The 19,897-nt window shown below is 37.1% G+C and overlaps 2 protein-coding genes across 4 annotated transcripts in view; one reads left to right on the top strand and one right to left on the bottom strand.

Annotated features, from left to right (window-relative positions):
- The window catches only part of cep128 (centrosomal protein 128), a 55,139-nt gene extending 46,561 nt beyond the window's left edge, over positions 1–8,578 (bottom strand). The window contains exons 1-5 of one of the 3 annotated variants that reach the window (XM_079583554.1): positions 8,453–8,578; positions 7,900–8,092; positions 7,720–7,806; positions 7,509–7,635; positions 4,729–4,850 (exon numbers count right to left, since the gene is read on the bottom strand). In XM_079583554.1, the coding sequence (XP_079439680.1) occupies positions 4,729–4,850; positions 7,509–7,635; positions 7,720–7,806; positions 7,900–8,055 (492 nt within the window). In that variant the 5' untranslated portion in view covers positions 8,056–8,092; positions 8,453–8,578. Of the gene's footprint in view, positions 1–4,728; positions 4,851–7,508; positions 7,636–7,719; positions 7,807–7,899; positions 8,093–8,266 lie in introns of all 3 variants that reach the window. The other 2 variants (XM_079583553.1, XM_079583555.1) reach the window with 2 other exon arrangements.
- Positions 8,579–9,823: 1,245 nt separating this feature from the next.
- tshr (thyroid stimulating hormone receptor) overlaps positions 9,824–19,897 on the top strand; it is a 115,327-nt gene continuing 105,253 nt past the window's right edge. Inside the window, exon 1 of the mRNA XM_079583556.1 lies at positions 9,824–10,140. Within this exon, the coding sequence (XP_079439682.1) occupies positions 9,905–10,140 (236 nt within the window). The 5' untranslated portion in view covers positions 9,824–9,904. The remainder of the gene's footprint in view (positions 10,141–19,897) is intronic.

The raw sequence follows: 19,897 nt of genomic DNA, 5'->3' as shown, positions 1-19,897 counted from the left end.
GGGCCCTTTGTCTGTTTTATGCATTATTTTCAACAAATGCCGTGCCAAACAGTGGTGCCGAACGGTGGAGAACGGTACAGTTAAATGTTTTACAGAGAACCGTTACACCCCTAATAATCAGTGCAAATTTCAAGATCAGTGCAAATTAGCAAACAAGAGCCTATGATAATCATGAGAACATGATCTACTAACAACACAGGTACAAAGTGGCTTAAGACATGTTTTTTCAGGGCGTCAAAATAATGGCATATAAAGTGGTAAATCACATTACATGATTGATCTTCTCCCATTGCCTTTTTCAGCCCTGTTCAGCTTAAAGGGAAACTCCTACAGATGCATATGCAATAAGGTCAGACGCCAAAATAACTGTCCACGCCTTTTCATCTCAAATTTTTCACTGCGTGTCTTTAGTAAATCCTGACAGTAGTTCTTTTAATGCCAAAAGAGGGTTTGAGTTGGCGCAAGCTGTTAGAAAATCTGGCCCTGAAATGCTAAATTGCTCATATAATGACTGGAAGCATCATTAAAGAGATACTAACACCCTGTCTACACCAGGTGCATCCAGTGTATAATTTCAATTTATATCAATTAATTATATTTTGATGCTTTCGATACTTTTGATTAGGGCTGCTCGATTATGGCTAAAATCAATCACAAATATTTGTGGTCAATATGAATTACGATTATTTAACACGATTATGGATATGCTCAGTCTTATTTCATTAGATGAGTCATTTTAAAGGGGTGGTTTACTGCTTTTTTTCTTTGCATGATTGTGTTTATGGGGTGCAATATAACATGTCTTCGTCTTTTTTCTTTTTTTTTTTTGCCTTATTTTTCATAAATTTCACCTTTATTGTAAGACGCTTTCTCCTCTGTCATTTGAACGACCGGTTGACTTCCTGATTCTATGAAACCACTCCCTCAGAAACAGGCAATGGGCTCAGATTGGTTAGTTGGGCCGGTGTGTTGTAATTGGCTAAACTGCGTAGTGCACGTTGTCCGGAAACTTCACGCCCATCACCTTTACGGGCGAAAGTTGCATGTGCTCCGGTCAAATGTAAATAATGGTGTCAATACTGCCGTATCAGTTTGAGCCAGAATCAGACCCAGAAAGCGGCAATGAAGAGAGTCAAGCAGAACCTCCCCAAACACGGCTCTAACAAAACGTTTCTGAATGGTAAACATTTTTTAAAATTATTATTCTATTCTACTATTATTATATAATAATTTCGATACGCTGAAAATGCCACTGCTGCTTGTTAGCTTTTGAGATACGGTTTTCTCCTGATTAAACATTTAATATAACTGAATAAATGACTGAGTAATACCGCAGCTGAAGTTTGCTGTTGCGATTACCTATAATTTTTTGAACTTTATACACGTTTGTCTTATACACACAAAATAGCATCGAACTAACTGGCTACTATAAACAAACAGCTTTGGCATTGGTTTACGTTCTTGATAAAATCGAAAAATTACGTCATAAAGTATACATGGAAAATACATTTACAACATTAGTACATAATTACAAATTCAGGTTCAAAATGTTTGTACGCGTTTGTCATAGACACAAAATAGCATAACTAAGTGGCTATAACGCCAGCGCTGGCATTTGTTTACGTCCTTGATAAAACTAAAACATTACGTCTGAAATTATACATGCAAATACATTTAAAATTATTAAGTCTTACTTACAGGTTGTGGCCCAACAACTGCTGCCTCTGGTTTTAAAGTTGGAACTGCTTCATCTTTTAGTAACAGTTTCTTGTTTAATCCGGCATTGAATTCGTGGAGATTCTGGAAGCTGTCTTCCGTAAAATGCGCAGCACAGAGAGCTAAATTACAATTGCAATTTTCAGGAACATAATCAAACAGAAATTTTAGCCATTGTTGACGAACTACAGCGTCCGTAGGAAGCCCGAACACAGAAGACCTGACAGCTGGGTGAAAATAACACACTTTAGACGGCATGGCTCCAGCTCTCCACTATTAACTCTTCCTCTTCCACAAAGCTGCAGAAATATGGCCATGCCCCATTTTTTGCATATTCCGGAGGGAGGGTTGATGTAAATGTATGGGTTAGTTACGTATAAAACCCCGGAAGTATCTCGTTGTAGTCCCATTCGAGTCGTTTTTGTAGGCATTAAACTTCCTGATTTTTAAAAGACGATATCTCTGCTTACGTTAAACTTTCAGCGCAGCAACTTTGCAGATACTGTTCATGCACCAACAGCAACATTACACACTATTTCAAATGAAAAAAGTGAAATCGCAATCAACCACCCCTTTAAATATCAGTGAAATTTCACAATTATTGATGCTTCAGCAAAAACTAATACTAGGTTAGCTAATGTACCAACGTAATTGCGTATTACGTGACGTCACGAACGTGCATCACAGAACAGAGCAAGGCGAGCATTTGTGCTTATAAAACTTAAACTTTTTTATTTATTTTTTAAATGACCGAACGTTCCGCTAGATAAGACCCTTATTCATAGTCTGGTATCGTTTAAAGCCCTTTGAAGCTGCACTGAAACTGTCATTTGGACCTTGAACCGTTTGGGACCCATTGAAGTCTATTATATGGAGAAATGTTTTCATCAAAAACCTTAATTTCTTTTCGACTGAAGAAAGAAAGACATGGACATCTTGGATGACATGGGGGTGAGTAACTTATCAGCAAAAGTTTTTTTTAAAGTGAACTAATCCTTTAACTCTGTGCTTGTCAAACAAAGGTTTCTCCACAAGTACTAAGGCATGTTTTGTTTGGGGATCAAATACTTATTTCACTCACTAAAATGCAAATCAATTTATAACCTTTATATAATGAGTTTTTTTCTGGATGTTTTGGTTGTTATGCTTTCTCTATCCGGTAAAATAAACATACCATAAAAAATATACCCTTCATTTCTTTGTAAGTGGGCGAACATACAAAACCAGCAGGGGATCAAATAATTATTTCCCCACTGTATACCATATGATTTAATCCTTGATTGCGTCATTGTATATTTTTATATTACCGGCATTTATTATTTTACTTGCTCTTGCCATGCTTGCTATTTTTGTTAAACTTTATTATTGTGTGGCTTCCAGGGATATCTGTCTTCATAAGTAAGAGATTATCTTTATTTTAAGGTCTTTAATGTCAGAGGATGATGTTGTGAAGCAGTAATTTTATTTTATTCCATTGGTTTTGGTATATTAAAGGGTAACTGCTGCCAAAATTGAACCTAGGCTCTTTTTGTTTATCTACCCGAGTTAAACTTTCGTGTAAAAGCATAATTAGAATGGAAACGCCACTTTTAAGATTGACCGTATTTTCGTTTTAGGTCAAAATGCCTTTTGAATGGGAGTGCATGGGGCACTTCTATGACAGCATCAAAATTACTATTTTTAAAACACTAAGAAGGCTCAACACAACATAAAACTGTGCTCGAAGTATCACCAGGGGCTCTTCACATGAATGTTGTCTGTCTTGTATTTTATCTCAAAATGATGGATGCCATTTTCAAAATGTGGAATTTAGCAGGAAATAAGTTAATAAAGCCTCTTATTAACATGAGGTAAACATAAAGCTGCTTGGTTTATTTTTTAATGTTTATAATTGCTGTCATAATAATGGCCCATTTCAAATGTTTGTTATTTTCTTCTCTTCCTTCTTTGAGCGTTGTTGAAATAATGTTCTTGTAAATACTTTCCAGCATTTCAGTAATAAAAGTGTAGGCTAGATCTTTAAAATGCATCCAAATTAGTTGTGAAGTGCAACAGTTACCGTATGGTGCGAGTGTCAAATAATATTGTAAAAGTGTATTTTTAATTGATCTCTTCTTGTAAACTCAGTGAAGTGGATTCGGAGGGCAATTAAATTACCACACGACCTTGGTGTTTGTCAAAAAACAGTAGGTAATTCGGCCAGGGATTTCCACGCGGGTGGTGAGAGAAAAACACTGACAATCTTGATTCAGACGGCAGTGAAATCAATAGCACCAGTAAATGTTGAAAATACCTTATGACCCCATGAGAAACAATTACCGTCCAAATAGGGCAAAAATTCTGAGCATTAAAACATACACAAAGATATTTTTAATAAACTCTGCTCCTTTATATTGTAATTTCACCTGCTTTTGCCCTTCCCTGGTTTTCTCTGTAATGTTTATTTTTTTCATGGGTACTTTGGTGTGCTAAATTTATGAATTATATGGACTCCTTTGGTTATTTGTTGTCCTTTTGTAGTCTCCAAGAATCCTTTTTTGGAAAGACACCTAAATTTAACTTTTAAAAAAACGTACAGAAAATGCAGTTGTGTGAGAATCACCCTTCAATCTGATCGTTTACTTTGTTTACTATAGCAAATGATGATAAAATGAACGATAAGTGTGCAATTAAAAATTTGAATCCATTGACAACCCTAATATATATATGTATATCCCTGTGTTTCAGTAGTCTGTTGTCTTTACATGTTATTGTAAATAAGAAGATTATCAACACAGTTTTAGGTACAAGACAAAACACTGATTTTGGATTACCAGCCAAGACTTGCTGTTAACGGTTTTTGGCTATTAGACAAAACACTGCTGACTGATTTTGGTATTTAGGAATTCAATTTAAGTATTTAAGTGCAAAAAGATATTGACTATACAGTTATAAAATGTATTTTTAATCAATTTTGAGTTGAATAAAAATAACTATAACATGACACAATTAGTCTCAGATGTACAGTCATACCTGCTCTTCAGCTTGAGCGGAGTCTCGGAAACGCACTGCGACAGATCTAGACCGTCTTCTGTTACCTGTGCCCGCACTCCCATAATCTCTCAAAGGGGATGTGGGGAGGTAGCGCCTCCTGTCTACAGGGCAAGAGACACATATCTGGAATTATTGTACTGCTTACTGCACACTGTGTAGTGCATACTATATTTTTAAGTAGTATGTGCAATGCTAAGATTTTTCACAGCAGTATGCAACAATTACACTACCATTCAAATGTTTTTGAAAAAAGATTATTATGTTCACCAAGCATTTATTTGATCAAAAAACATATTAAAAAAAATATGTAATTAGAATTTTAACTTATCTGTAGTAATATTTTTTTTTTTTTTGTATTCTGTGAAAGCAAAGCTCAAATATCAGCAGCCATTACTCCAGTCTTCAGTGTTACATGATCCTTAAGAAATAATTTATATATTGTGATATGGCACTAAAGAAACCTTTCTTATTATTATTATTATCAGAAGATAATGGCCCCAGGGAATCAGGGGGCCCCATCAAATATTTTGCCTGAAGAAGACCCAGCAGGGTCGAAACATTGCATTTTTTATTAAATATGGGAGCAAAGAGCAGTGTTGCGGACATTACCTTTTTTTCACTCCATTAGTTTCTTTTGTCCTGCACCTGCCGGAGGCTGGGATGTGCACACAATTACTTTTTTAACTATATTGGCCCCATCAAATACCCAGAAGCCATTATAAATCATAACCTACTCATGTTTTAATCATGTTTTGTTTGTTCAGGATATCACCATTAAAGTTGTAACATTATTATTACATCTGCACGAATGTGGGCACCCCTATCATGGGTTAGAGTGGACTATTCAATTAGTATTGCATGTGTGCAAGCAAAGTTTAGAGCTACAGCAAGCGCAAGCTCATTAACAGCAGAGCTTTGCTTATAAAAATTTAGCTCTGATACAAATTTCTGAAATTAATCATACCATTGATATTACCCCGCTCATTCTTAGGCGTACATTTATTGGATGCAGGGAGCAAGAACATATTGGCCCTCATTTATGAAAAGTGCGTACACCAAATTTCCAGCGTACACCTGGCGTACACCCAAAACCACGGGGACTTTGCGATTTATCAATATGGACGTTGGCGTACGGCACGCTCAAATCCTACGCCAGCTCAGGAGGTGGTGTACATGTACGCACGTTTTGAGTTAGTGCTGAAATGCGCAGAAAAACAATTCCTAACACCACAAAATGCACTGACAAACTAAATTATGATATATTATGACCCACTGTAAAAAAAAAAAAAAACATAGAAATTATAAACTTCAGTGTTTATTTTTGTGAGTTAAGCCCGGCAGGTGCGCACGGACTGGGTTCAGTAATGAAAGGCTTTCAATGACCAAAAAATAATTCAGACTGACAAAATAATTAAAATGACATTCTTCTTCTTTTAAATAATAATACTAATACAAATAATAATAATAATAATAACAATGACATTCTTCTTCTAAATAACAATAAGTGTCATTAATAATCAAAATCATAATACTAATAAGAAGAATATTACAAATTGTCATGCAATTATTCACATCATCATCACTATTGTACACCCCAATACATGTGATGTCATGCGAAATTCAACGCTAATAGTTTCAAAACACGTGCTGTAAAATTGTGATAGGTAATTTGCTCAACCAGCCAGCGATTTAAACTGGATTTCCACCATTTCATATGCATTTCCACCGGAGAAGTTTCTCCTCTTTGCCGTCTTCCGTGTGTCCATGACGTAAAATGAGGGCGTGGGGGAGGCGGAGACGTGAATATATAGGGGCGTGTTAATCTAATGACGATCGTTTTCAGCCGCGGCATTTATCAAGGGCAGGTATTGCGTACACCTGAATTTCAAAGGTACGCACAGCTTCATAAATCAGGCGGTGAGAGGAGTGTAAGCATAATCTTACGCCAACATATACGCCCGTTTTGACGCAAGATTGATAAATGAGGGCCATTGTGTCTAAAATGCACGTGCACAGTTCAGTTGAATGATAAAGGTTGCCATAACTTAATGCTGTTAAACTGAATGCATAAAGTAAATTGTTTGCTGAAATAACCACAACATAACAACAACGAAATTATTGCAGTGCGCTGTCATCTGTCAATCAGCACCGTGTGAAAGTTGTGTTCGTTACTATAGCAACTGTGCTTCAGAGGTGTGTTATTAAATGTTTGGCATAAATAAATATAGTTGTTAGGAATGATGCACTTGTTTTCCATCACCAGTAAAGATGCCACAATCTAGAGAAAGAGAATAAATAGGACAATTTATCATCTAAGAAAAGTTTGTTAAGATTAGTTGGGAGAAATACCGTATAAAAGTGCATGATTTTTTTTATGGTTTATACATTAACATGATGAATTTTTACATTGCATTACATTAAGATTTTACAGCTCATATACAAATGTTACTCATATTTGTGTTTGCTTTATTAGGGACTATCAGAGTAAATTTGTTAGGCTTAGTTGTTCCCCTCTTACGTCAACTTCGGGTATACTTGGGGTACAGGGCTACAAAAGTAAAAGGGTGCATAGTCGGTGTGTTAGGGACCCATACCTAGAATCGCTTAGGGACTCACTAAGTCTGCCTCTGGCAAAGATACTAGTAGTTTTAGGGGAAAGTATATACTGTGCCTCATGTATTAGCATTAACACACTATTAATAAAATGTATAGACAAGCTTCCTCTCATTTAATGAAGTAAGTCCTAGCCTCTGCTGCACCTGAGGCGCTGGCATCTTCCAGGTCACTGGTGTGCAGTGTGGAGAGCGAGGCGCTCCAGCCACCCGTGCTCCTCTTCAGCCGCTGACCCTGCAGATGCTGGATGGACTCCTCTAAGCTCTCCCTCAGCTAAAACACAGTACAAGCTCTCAGAACAACACTCTTATCTGAAATCAGAGACAATCCCATACAACTCTGGGTAGCGATACTCACCGTCGCCATGGCTTCAGCTTGGTCGTCTGTGTGTTCCTTATACTGTCCCAACATCTGATCCACTTTGTTTAGATTTCGGCTTGTATCCTGCACAAAAGCATAAGCTTGCATGTCAAAAGAAAAGACCTCAGTGATCCCAGCTGTACACAACAGAGCAGACAATGAATGAAGGCAGCTTACCTGTAGAGTGTTTGCTAAAGTGTCAATTTTGTCTGATATGTCTGATACATGTGTATCCCTAGGAAACCTGCTGTCAGGTCTTATTCGGCTCCCTCTGACCCGCGATCGATGCCCCCTGGGTCTGTCAAAGGTGTCAGATTCACTGGAGGAGTCCATGCTGACATGAGCCGATGCCTGAAAATAAGCAACAGCACTAAACTGAAATCAGAAACCACCTTTCCAATCCTGACACATGCATTATCTGTTTGCCTAGCTAGAAGACGCGTGTAATTACACCTGGCGAGAAAGTATTCAGATTAATTAAATGTTTAAGGCTGAGGAACACTAGTCTAGGCAATGAAATCGTCTATTCGATGAAAATAAAGACCTTGTAAACACTCGACTTGGCACAGAGTTGACGTAGACCTATCGAGCTAACGTTAGTTAGCTTTCTTTGTGCTTAACTTACAGCCTTTCTTTCCTAAGATGTTACAAAGCCTTGTCCGTTTGTATAATATAATAACGAATCACTAAAATGTAAACCTACAATAAAAGTACGTCAAACTTCCCCTACCCGTGCGCCCAGAGGTTTAATGGTTATCTTAGGTGATCATTGTAAGGCACCGAGATCCTCTGCTATGGCAACTTGAACTGGCCGCCTAACAGGAATACAACAAACGCTGTGAATCATGGGAGTTGTAGTTTTGCCACCCGTGCCGTAACGTTACCTGTTACGTTTCCGAACTCCTTCATATATTATATTATATTATATTATATTATATTATATTATATTATATTATATTATATTATATTATATTATATTATATTATATTATAAATTAAATTATATCTTTCGCCAACATTTGACTCAATACTAACACTTACTATTCAGGCTGAGGCTATCTAATTTACATTTAAAATATCCTTGCTGCGCTGGTCTAGCTGACATTTGCATATTGTTGCCCTGTTGACAGCTTTTATTGCTCTCTTCATTTGTAACACGCTTTGGATAAAAAGCGTCTAATAAATGATTAAATGTAAATGTAAAAGTAATCATATATTCTATTGTATTGTTTTGCATTCTATTCTATTCTATTCTATTCTATTCTATTATAATATACAGTCACAAGGAATGGATAGTGTGCAGTGTTGTTTATTATTTAACATAATTATAATATATAATTAGTTGTTGTCGTTATTATTGTAATTATTATTAGTATATAATAATATGTATTGTACACATTATTAATAAAGTGTTTATAATAGTAGGCCCACTGTGTTTAAAACTGTTTTAAAAATGATTTTATTGTCTGGGGTCCAAACATCCCAAGTGCGCCATAATATAGGCTGTCAATATTTTTTGTTCCATTCATATTTCATTGAATAATTATTTTTGGAAAAGATGGACACTAACAACAGATAGCCTAACTAATGCAAACCTGTGTTTTGTAATCTGCTTAAAACGATTTCAAATTGACTGAGGCTTCTTGACAAAGAGAAGATCTGCCAACAGTTTATCAGTAAAGTTTGTGTATTGTTTTTACACATAGGCCATTAGATAATTTAAATGTCAAAACTTATTTAGGCCTATAGCTATATTTTGCTCACTTAAGATATATACACACATATTATCCTATATTCATATGAAATACATTCTTTAGACTACATAATTTCCTAAAAAATTATGTTCTTTTTGTTGCTTTATTTTTAATAATCCATTGCATGTTGTAACTGAAATGAAAATTGCCTAGGCCTATTATCTTAGTATTAACCTGACTGTCTATTTGTGATTTTTTTTTTTTTTTTGTAAGAAGTTTTCATGTGCGTTTAAATACGAATAATACACGCAAGTATTAGAAAACGAGAGACGTTTCTACATGTCGCATAGAACTATTCAGTTCCCATAGCAACCGCAAGGGCGCCTCAGCGTTCGCCTCACTCGCAGACTCTCTTAATCACTTACTGACTCTCACACTCAAGGCAAGTTTGAGCTTTAAACTGCTCGTCGGTGTTTGTCTGACTACTTAATGGTCCAAACCGAGTGGAGAGGCTGCAGTTTTCCAGCGGAAGAAAATTATTCTATCCCTTTTTCTATCATGGCGACACGTGTGCTGGTCATGTTGATGCTGCTGTCACCTGTGTGTGTGATCGGACATCCGAATGCGTGTCCTCATGGCTGTGAGTGTTCCCAGTGGAAAGCCTTCGCTGTCTCATGCATGGCCATAGATGTTATTCCAACGCTTCCCTCAACAACAGAAATCTTGTAAGTATTCATTATTTTATTATTAATTGGTCACTTTATGTTGCCAACTGCATTAAAAAGTTCGGTACAATGTAGGTCTACTCATTGTGTTCATGTTGTAAACACTTTTGCTGCGGTGGGAAACGGGTATTGGGACAGATTTCGTGGTATGAGTTAAGACAAGCTGTAATTACATGAAGTTTTTTGTTTTGTTTTTTATATATAATTATAAGTAGGCTAAGTAGTCCAACGTAAAAACATCTTCACAATAAATGTATCAAATTATTCATTTAAATGTTAGTATAGTAGTTAAAACTGGTTAAAGTTGGACCATTTAGGCTAATTAATTAGGCCTATTATTATTATTTATTTTGTGCTTGAGGTCATTTGATGAAGGATATTCACATGCAATACATTCAATGTTCATGGGTGTTTTATATTAAATTGATTCCAAATGTATCAATTTTATTAATAAATAATTAGTAGCATACAATTTTAGGTGACATTTTATAGGCTATAATGTAAATGTAAATTGTCTATTTTAACATTAAAATAGACAATTCAAATAGATAGATAGACTTTTTCTAGCTCTGTGCTTTAAGTGCCTTGAAGTGGATGCTGAAGTGCTTCCCACCTAAAGTTTGTTTAGGGTTGTTGGGTTTGTGGGGAGTGGGGATTCCCTGACTGTACATCAGCCCTGGGACTGTTTATTGTTAATTGTGTGAGCCCCCCTCTGCGAATTCACGGTCCGGGGTCTCATCAGCTCTGATCAGCTCTCTCTCAGTCTGCGCTGAGGGATCAGCTAGTGAGGTCTTGGGAGGTTGAGTTTGAGAAACCAGAAGTAAATTCAGACCTCTTACCATCAGCTCAGTAAATCTCCACCAATTCCACAGAAATGAACTGCCATTCCACCCAATCGGCCACATGCTCTGATTTTTTCTTTCACTTTGTAGACATTTTCACCTGTATTATGTCTTGAGACTTATAGTGAACACTCATTGTGGACTAATGCTGATATTCACTCACTTAATTTAGTACTAGTACTTTGTACTAAGTACTAAGTAACATTGATTATTACCATCTAATAGTTCTAATAGTCCATGTGTTGAGTGTATTTTGGGGTTATTACTGAAAAAATGATGTGTCAAAAAATTATTAGCAGTTAGCTATATGAATATATTTAAAGTTTATTAAATTTTATTCTACTTCTTTACACTCAAATTGGAATTAGCTACAATTCTGCATCCTGTTTTAACCTCAGCTCAAATGAATGGCACACAGCCCTGTTGTAAAATGATACTGATCTTTATCATTAACATATAGTATAGCACATTCAAACAAGACCTTCAGTCATATTAATTAGGATTTTGTCTAAACATTTTGCTGGACAAAGAACCGTAGGGAACCAAAACCTAAATGCTATGCATTTAAACAAAACATGTAATTTGGCTTTTGTTGTACAAATAATTTTTGTATAACAAACAGCAGTATTGTCTTCGGTGTTGGATTAAAACCAAGTAATGATACATTTGGGATTTTTAACATTCTTAGACAATAAATAAGCCTTGGTGTAACCTGTAGATTTGACATTACCATTTAGCCTATACAAGCAAAGCCTTATGTAAAACCGGTATGTAAAAAAAAAGAAGAAAAAAACGTATATCCTCCAAATTTACAGTTTTTCTCAGTTGCTTTGGTACATTTCCAAATTGACCCTTTGCAGGGAGTTTGATTGGCAGGCGATCTGACCAATCATAATCCGCCGAATCCGCCATTTTTGTCCGACAAAGCAGTCAGGAGATTTAGTAGATTAACATTTGAGTATTTGAACTTTGAAACGAAGTGTACTGACCTGTTTCCGTGGTTTAAAAAAAAAATTCTTCTAATGTTTATTCATATTTATTTGATGCTATAAATTAACTAGAAGGAAGAGATTATCTGTTCACGAGCAGCTTTATCTGAGGCTCTACACAGCAATCTGTCAGACAAAGAGCCACAAAACGGTATTTATTGTATAGATTTCTTTTTAAAAAATCCAAATCTGAAAGTTGAGACTTTGTTTCACATCAAAACAACCTGGTCTGTCCTGTCTGTCCGCACATTGTCAGTGAGCTCTCTGCTCCACAATGTATTTTTCACTGCGTGAGAACATGGTGTGGCGTGAGCGTGGCGTAGCTTGTCGGACATAGCAACAGTAACTAAAGGGGGCGGGTCTTTGCGAACGGTCAGTTGGCATTCTCAAAACTAGTTTAACCTCCACATCTTCTCGTCACTTGTGCTCATCGATTTTGCACATGCTATGAAACTGATAGGGCATAGAGACCATCTTAGCATTTAGCCTCTTTATGAACAATGCACACTGAAGAAAGCTAGAAGGATTTTGAGTGATCCGTCCCATGCACTACATTTTTGCTATGAACTGCTACCCTCGACAAGAAGACACAGAATTCCTCGATGTAAATTGAACAGGTGTAAAAATGTGTTTGTGCCAGTATTAACTATAAATTAAACGGTTACAGTTTTTTACAATTACTAACAAGCATAAACCAATACTTAAAGTACTTTTTATAAACTCTTAAAGGAACACTCCGACTTTTTGGGACTTTAGCCTATTCACCTTATCTCCCAGAGTTAGATAAGTCCATACATACCTTTTTCATCTCCGTGCGTGCTATAAGTCTGTTTGACGCACCCACCGCTAGCCTAGCTTAGCACAAAGACTGGATGTAAATGGTTGCAGCTAGCATACTAATCCAAAAAAGTGACAAAATAACGCAAACATTTTCCTATTTACATGTTGTGATTTGTACAGTCACCGCAGCACCTGAGACGCGCCGTTGGTTTTGTTGACAAAAGAAACAACGGCGCGTCTCAGGTGCTGCGGTTATCACTCCGCTCAAGTAGCAGTGCTTCGCCTTCAGAGAATATAGTTCCCAGTATTTATACGGTTACAATATGTCTGTGTCTCATGTGACTTTGTTTTTTGTACACTCTGTGACTATACAAATCACAACATGTAAATAGGAAAATGTTTACGTTATTTTGTCACTTATTTGGATTAGTATGCTAGCTGCAACCATTTACATCCAGTCTTTGTGCTAAGCTAGGCTAGCGGTAGGTGCGTCAAACAGACTTATTTGCACGGAGATGAAAAAGGTATGGACTTATCTAACTCTGGGGGATAAGGTGAATAGGCTAAAGTCCCCAAAAGTCGGAGTGTTCCTTTAACACAGTGTAAGGCTGGTGCCAGTTCGTCTGAGCGCCCCCTCGATGAAGCAAAAGGCTCTCTTGGGAATTAACACTTGAACTGATTCTCGCATATGCAACAGGACACAGCTCACACCACACACACACACTATCTCTCCCTTCATCCACCACCTTCTCACCTGAAATACACTGAAAACCTATGAAATGTTATGTGTGTACGAAAAAAGTAACTATATATATTGGTCTCATTTAAAGTGTCTCAGTGCACCTGGTAAAATGGTCTCACTCTCCCAGTCATAATGAAAAGCTAAAAGAAGTTTTAAAATAGGAAAAATGTGATGTACTCCTTGAAGGTGTGCCCTCCCCCTGATCTTCCATTCAAACCACCTCCTATTTGTAAATAAGTATTCTCTGCCACAGGTACCAAGAAGCCATTTGGTTGCAAATTCTGATCTCACATTGGTTAACCCCTCAGTAGGGGTCTGAAATCTAATTATAATGACATACCATTTGGTGGATTTCTGGGTTTATAAGGAAACAGGGCAAAAGGTTCTGGGAGTCTGTAGGTTGACTGCCCACACAAGCGATGTGTGTAATTTTGTTGACAGGTAATAATTTCTACAAATTCTGTGATTTCTGAATTATTGTTATGATATGCTTAACTGATGATTTTATCCTTTTGAATTTGAACTTTTACTTCATTACCTGGGGCCGTATTCACAAAGAATTTTATCTTACCACTAGGAGTACTCCTAAATCGCACTAAAAGATTTTAGCAAGGAGTTTTCTCTTAAAAGTTATTCACAACGCCTTTCAGACCTACTCTTAGTAAGGAAAAATTACATCTCCTAAACTAAGAGTGAGTCTTCGTTGCTATGGATGACGTCAATTCTCATGCACGAGCTTCCTCGCAATGATCGCGGTGATTGGTTGTTAGATGACAGGGCCATCATGCGGAACATAACACAGACGCACCAAATCATGGAATTACGACATCTAAATATGTCTGTGTCCTACACAAAATAATAATAGTAATGTCATCGAAATGCATATATAATGACATGTTTGTGCCGGCCCCAGTGAAGTGTAATTCTATAAAGGCAGAGAGAGAGAGAAAAGTTGTGAATTAAATTAAATTAAATCAAGGTAGCCTAATACCATAATGAAAACAGCCGCTTGCCTAATAATTGAAAAACGACACTTGCATTAACACTTGCTTGGTTAATTGACATCCTATTAGCCTAAATAGACTAGTTAAAGCAAGGAAATGTTGCTCCTATTGAAGTAATGTAATAGTTGATAAATTATGAACTCTGCTGGCCCAGTTTGTGCTGGAAAAATAATGGAAATTGTGCTAATAAAAGGGAAATTCGGCACTGGGATATCGCTAGATCGCCGGCATTACACAATTGCATTTTCCCCGTTGCCAGGTAGAAGTGTTGTCAAACATTTCAATTCGGCACTGATTGGGTTCTTGCGATTAGTTGGTGCTGTTATTGCATCCCTAAGATCCACAACAATCAGTATTCCCTCACGGTTAAGGCGTTATCTTTGTAATAACTCCGTGTCATTGCGTCGCGTGGACATTTTAAGATCCTTTGTGAATAGGTCTTAGTGAGTTAGGAGTCCTCTCGACTTCTTTTAAGCTGTCCCAGACTTAGGTGCTACTTTTAGGGCTAAAATGCTTCGTGAATTACTCTTAGTGAAAAAAATTAGGAGTCCTAAAGTTAGTAGTGACATGCCCATTATTTTTAGGAGTTGCTCCTAAATTCGCCAGTTAGGAGCGACTTTTAGCCTTAAAATTCTTTGTGAATACGGCCCCTGGTCAATAAATCGTACACGTTTGATTTTATTCTGACTGACTCTGAGACTGCTTTTTCCCCAGTAGATTATCGGATTCGTATATTTCCGCAAGCCTTGCGTCAGTTTTAGCGACGACTGAAATATCTGGCATCATTGCACGTGTACTTGGTTGCAGAGACGGGAATTTCCGTTTAGTAATAGCGAATGCTGTTTGATCAATCTAAATTTGGGTACGTGTAAAAACCTCTAATCTTTGATTTAATGTTGCTTTAAACAAGTATACGGGCTTGGCCAATCCAAAGCTATTATAAGTGTGGTAAATTGATCTGCTAACATTTTTAATGGTGGCCAAAAACCTTTACTAAAGTAAACGATTGAACGAAGATTCTGAGGGGGCATCCAAGGGGGTTATACAAGTGTCTCTTAGTGTACGTGTGATTAACGGCAAATCTTAGATACATATCCAATATTACCTCTGACTGATGACCGGACCTGGCGAGATTGTGCCGGGAGACCTGCGAAGAGCAGGGCCTCTAAGTGATATAGTCTCCTAAATCTGAGCGGGTAAAGTATTCTTAAAGAGCTGAAATCAAACATTCGTTCATTTTTAATGATGCATAGATATCATTAAAACCTTTTTATTTATGGAGTCAGATAAAATAACGAGAAAATACATATGAGAATTGTGTTCCATTTAATCTTGTTTTGTTGCATAAAAGGAAAGACAGTAAAGACCTTCCCCGCTGATCGACTGCCCTCATTGGTTCAATTCAGCCGGGTTTTACAACAGAAACACACATACATCACACGTATGGTTAATTTTAATTTTCTGCCCAAAACCATATTTTGTTAAATAAATACAAAATACATTTCAAAATGCTAAAAAACTTTTTCTACATACAGTATAGCCTACTAACTCGTCAAACCTGATTCAAAATGTAATCAATCTGTCAAAACACTAGCACTAGTTGTCTATTCAACATGAACGTATAAATCATAGTGCTTGACTGTCAAAATACAGTTGATGGCATTACAAAAACTGCATTAGCCTACTTGTCATGTTTCAGTTCTACCTGCAGACAATATTAAATCATTTGTCTGTTTTATAATTCAGTTTCCATATACTGTAAGCCAATCTAGACAGTATTCTAGGTTATTACGTGTGGAAGTTTTTTGTCCAATAATTAGAATCTCTGTTTTTTCAGAATTTAGTAGTAGGAAATGACTAGTCATCCCATTTTTTTTATCAGCTATGCATTCCGTTAATTTTGTGAATTGGTAAGTTTCGTTAGGTTTTGAAGAAATATACAGCTGAGTATCATCGGCATAACAGTGAAAGCTAATTCCATGTTTCCTAGTGATATCTCCTAATGGTAGCATGTACAGAGTGAACAGCAGCGGTCCTAGTACTGAGCCTTGTGGTACGCCATACTGAACTTGTGATCGATAAGACATCTCGTCATTTACTGCTACAAACTGATAACAGTCAGATAAGTATGATTTAAACCATGCTAGTGCAATTCAACTAATGCCAACATAATGTTCGAGTCTATTTAAAAGGATGTTGTGGTCAATGGTGTCAAATGCAGCACTAAGATCAAGTAACACTAATAGAGAGGATACAACCACGATTGGATGATAAGAGCAAATAATTTGTGACTATTTGTAGGTCTAAATCCGGACTGAAAATCCTCGCAGATATATTTTTTTTCTAGAAAGGAACATACTGTAGTTGTGAGGAACTTTCTAGAAAGTTCTATAGTGTGGGGTGTGCCATGATGTGACAAAGACAGCACACCACACACAAACAGATTTTCAACCAGAGGCTATGGGGTTATTATTGTTGCAATATTCCAAATAAATAGATTAATATTCACAAATAAATGTAAAGAGATTCACAAAAATGTATCGAATGCACAAATGAATAGATTAAGATCCACAAATAAATGTAAAGAGTTTCACAAAAAATTATAAAATTCACAAATAAATAAAATGAGATTTGCAAATAAATAAAATATTTACAAATGTTTTCTTATTTTACAAACACAACTCTGCCTGGCATTTATTTGTGAATCGGTTCCTGTGCATTTGTAAATCGCTGCACACATTTGTGAATCGGTTCCTGTGCATTTGTAAATCGCTGCACACATTTGTGAATCGGTTCCTGTGCATTTGTAAATCGCTGCACACATTTGTGAATCGGTTCCTGTGCATTTGTAAATCGCTGCACACATTTGTGAATCGGTTCCTGTGCATTTGTGAATCCCCTCACGCATTTGTGGATTTTGAAACACTTCTAGCGCAGACGTGCAGAGAAATCCACAAATAGGTGGACTCCACCCACCGCCTACTCAAGCCAATCAGATAACGGCCACATCGAGCTGGCCAATCGTAGCACGTTATCGCTTCAACCAATCACGTTAGGCTTTACGCTCGGGGCGGGAAGTGGGAACTGACTGATTCTTGCATCAATGAAAGGAGCACTGGAGCGCAGTAGTAGCGCTGAACTGTGTGTGTGGCAAAAACACTCTGTTTTCAAAAGATTGTTGGAGTTTAAGGCCTCTTTATATTTCCATCAGGATACACTCAGGGAATTATGATAATCAGAGATCCCGAGCATCATGAACAGTCTCTACACCGGCAAGAGGCGCGTCACAGCGCGTCAAAAGCAAATAGGCACTGTCTGTTCACTGCTGCCGCTGCAGTTTCAAATCATGTAAAACAACTAGCATGTTTGAAATGTGTTAACACATATTCCCTGTGACATCTGCTTAGCTTTATATGCATAATCGTGCTCTTAACGGCTCTGATCGTAGCCTGCTTATTGACTAGTGCTGGTTAAATCATATCGTGATAGTGTACTGGACGCGGGGCAGTCATTGATAGTAAACGGATGCCCGCACTTCTGATGTAGCGGCTACTTCACGCAATTATTATAGTAAATAATTTTACTATAATAAAGGAGTAAAGCATTATATCAACCAATGATCAATCAGCAGCTTTTCTCAGTCGCTCTGGTACATTTTTCAGATCACAATTGACATTCTCAAAACTACTTGTTTAACCTCCACATCATCTAGTCTCTTTTGCACATCAGAAAAGCAATTTATCATTCTTTTGAACAAATTGCAAGTGATTTTCTACATTCATGCAACGATTATGCACAGTTGTCTGCTATTTCCTACATTATCAGTTGCTTATGTCATGTTGATCAAAATATGTTATTCTGGTTCTCTGTTGAATAGTCTTACCCCCCAAAACATCTAGGCATTAGTTCACAGCACTGCAAAATGGTTAAAATAGTTTATCATAATTTATCAAACATATTTTCTACATTTCTTTGAATCTTGAATTTCACTAAAGCATATTAGATCGATCAATCAATGATCCACCAGTTCTCTTAAAATAGCTCAGAGGTGCATCTCTTGACCAGAAAGCAGTTACTATGTGACATACACAGCTGTTTAAGGGTATAAGTAAGCAAATAACCTTGGCTTTTCGGGTTCCAAAAACGGAGGTAACTTTCAGGGTATAAAAGCAGCCAGCCATAGCAACGTATTCGCTGATCAAAACCTAAGGGTTAGTTTATTTCAAGCATTCATAAATCATTTTATGATAAACATACTGTCTTAATTGAACTCATTTATAGTTATAAACTCAAATAATTATTATTATTTTTAGGCTACATATTTAAAAGACGCTTTTGTCCAAATAAGGAACAAAGCAATTCGTCAAATATCAGTCAGGTTAGACAATAATACAGTTTTTCTCAGTCGCTTTGGTAGATTTCTCACATCACTATTTATATTTTCACAACAGTTAGTTCAACCTCCACAACATTTAGTCATTTGTGCACATCATAGTAGCAGTTTCTCATTCCTTCCAACAAATTGCAAATGCTTTTGGACATTCATCAATTGCTTTCATACAACTCTCTGCTGTTTTCTAACATTATCATTTGCTTATGTCATGTCACTCAAAATTAACTATACTTGTGAATGCTGAATAGTCATTCCATATAAAACTAATAGTCCTCCTTTCATTGCTTGAGTCATTACATACAAAAAAGTTGAACTAGTTGTCAAAATCTGTCAAGCAAATTTTACAAAAAACATTTAATCTTTTTTTTCCCTGAAAATGTCTCCTAAATTGAACAATTTATCTTAGGTGAATCTCAACTTTCACTGATGCGAAGTGTGTGAAGTGTGTGAAGCATTACTAGTTGCAACCAATGATAAGCCACTTCTCTACAATCACTGTCAGAGCTGAATCCCATAAACCCCCACTTTACAAGCATATATGAACCAAGCAGGACATAGTACCATTTCTACAATACTGTGACACAAAAATGGAAGAGGGGTGCGGGTGCGGGTGCGGGTGAGGGTGCGGGTGCGGGTAAGGGTGCGGGTAAGGGTGAGGGTGCGGGTGAGGGTGATCGTGCGGGTGAGGGTGAGGGTGCAGGACGGGGAAGGGGAAGGGGAAGAAGAGGCCAAGTACATAGGCGGATCCCTGATGAAATCAGGGCTACAATTCACCTTTGGCTAAGCCCCGCCCCCCTTAGTTACTGTTGCTACCTCCGACAACTTCATCTGGGCTCTGGTTTGGTATCAACATGGCTTATGCTGTGACAGCTCTTCCTGCTGAAATTTTATCAAACTTTTATAAAGCAGCAAATAAAGTGTCCGATAGAAGTAGGCAGAAGGGGCTCAGTGTGCGTTTGAAGGCTTTATTCAAGACATACGGTGAAACGCAAGCAGCAACAAGGCAT

The sequence above is a fragment of the Phoxinus phoxinus genome, assembly GCF_949152265.1.
Source record: "Phoxinus phoxinus genome assembly, chromosome: 16".
NCBI lineage: Eukaryota > Metazoa > Chordata > Actinopteri > Cypriniformes > Leuciscidae > Phoxinus > Phoxinus phoxinus.
Note: the sequence above shows the minus strand (reverse complement) of the source record. Positions and strands in the feature narration are given on the sequence as shown.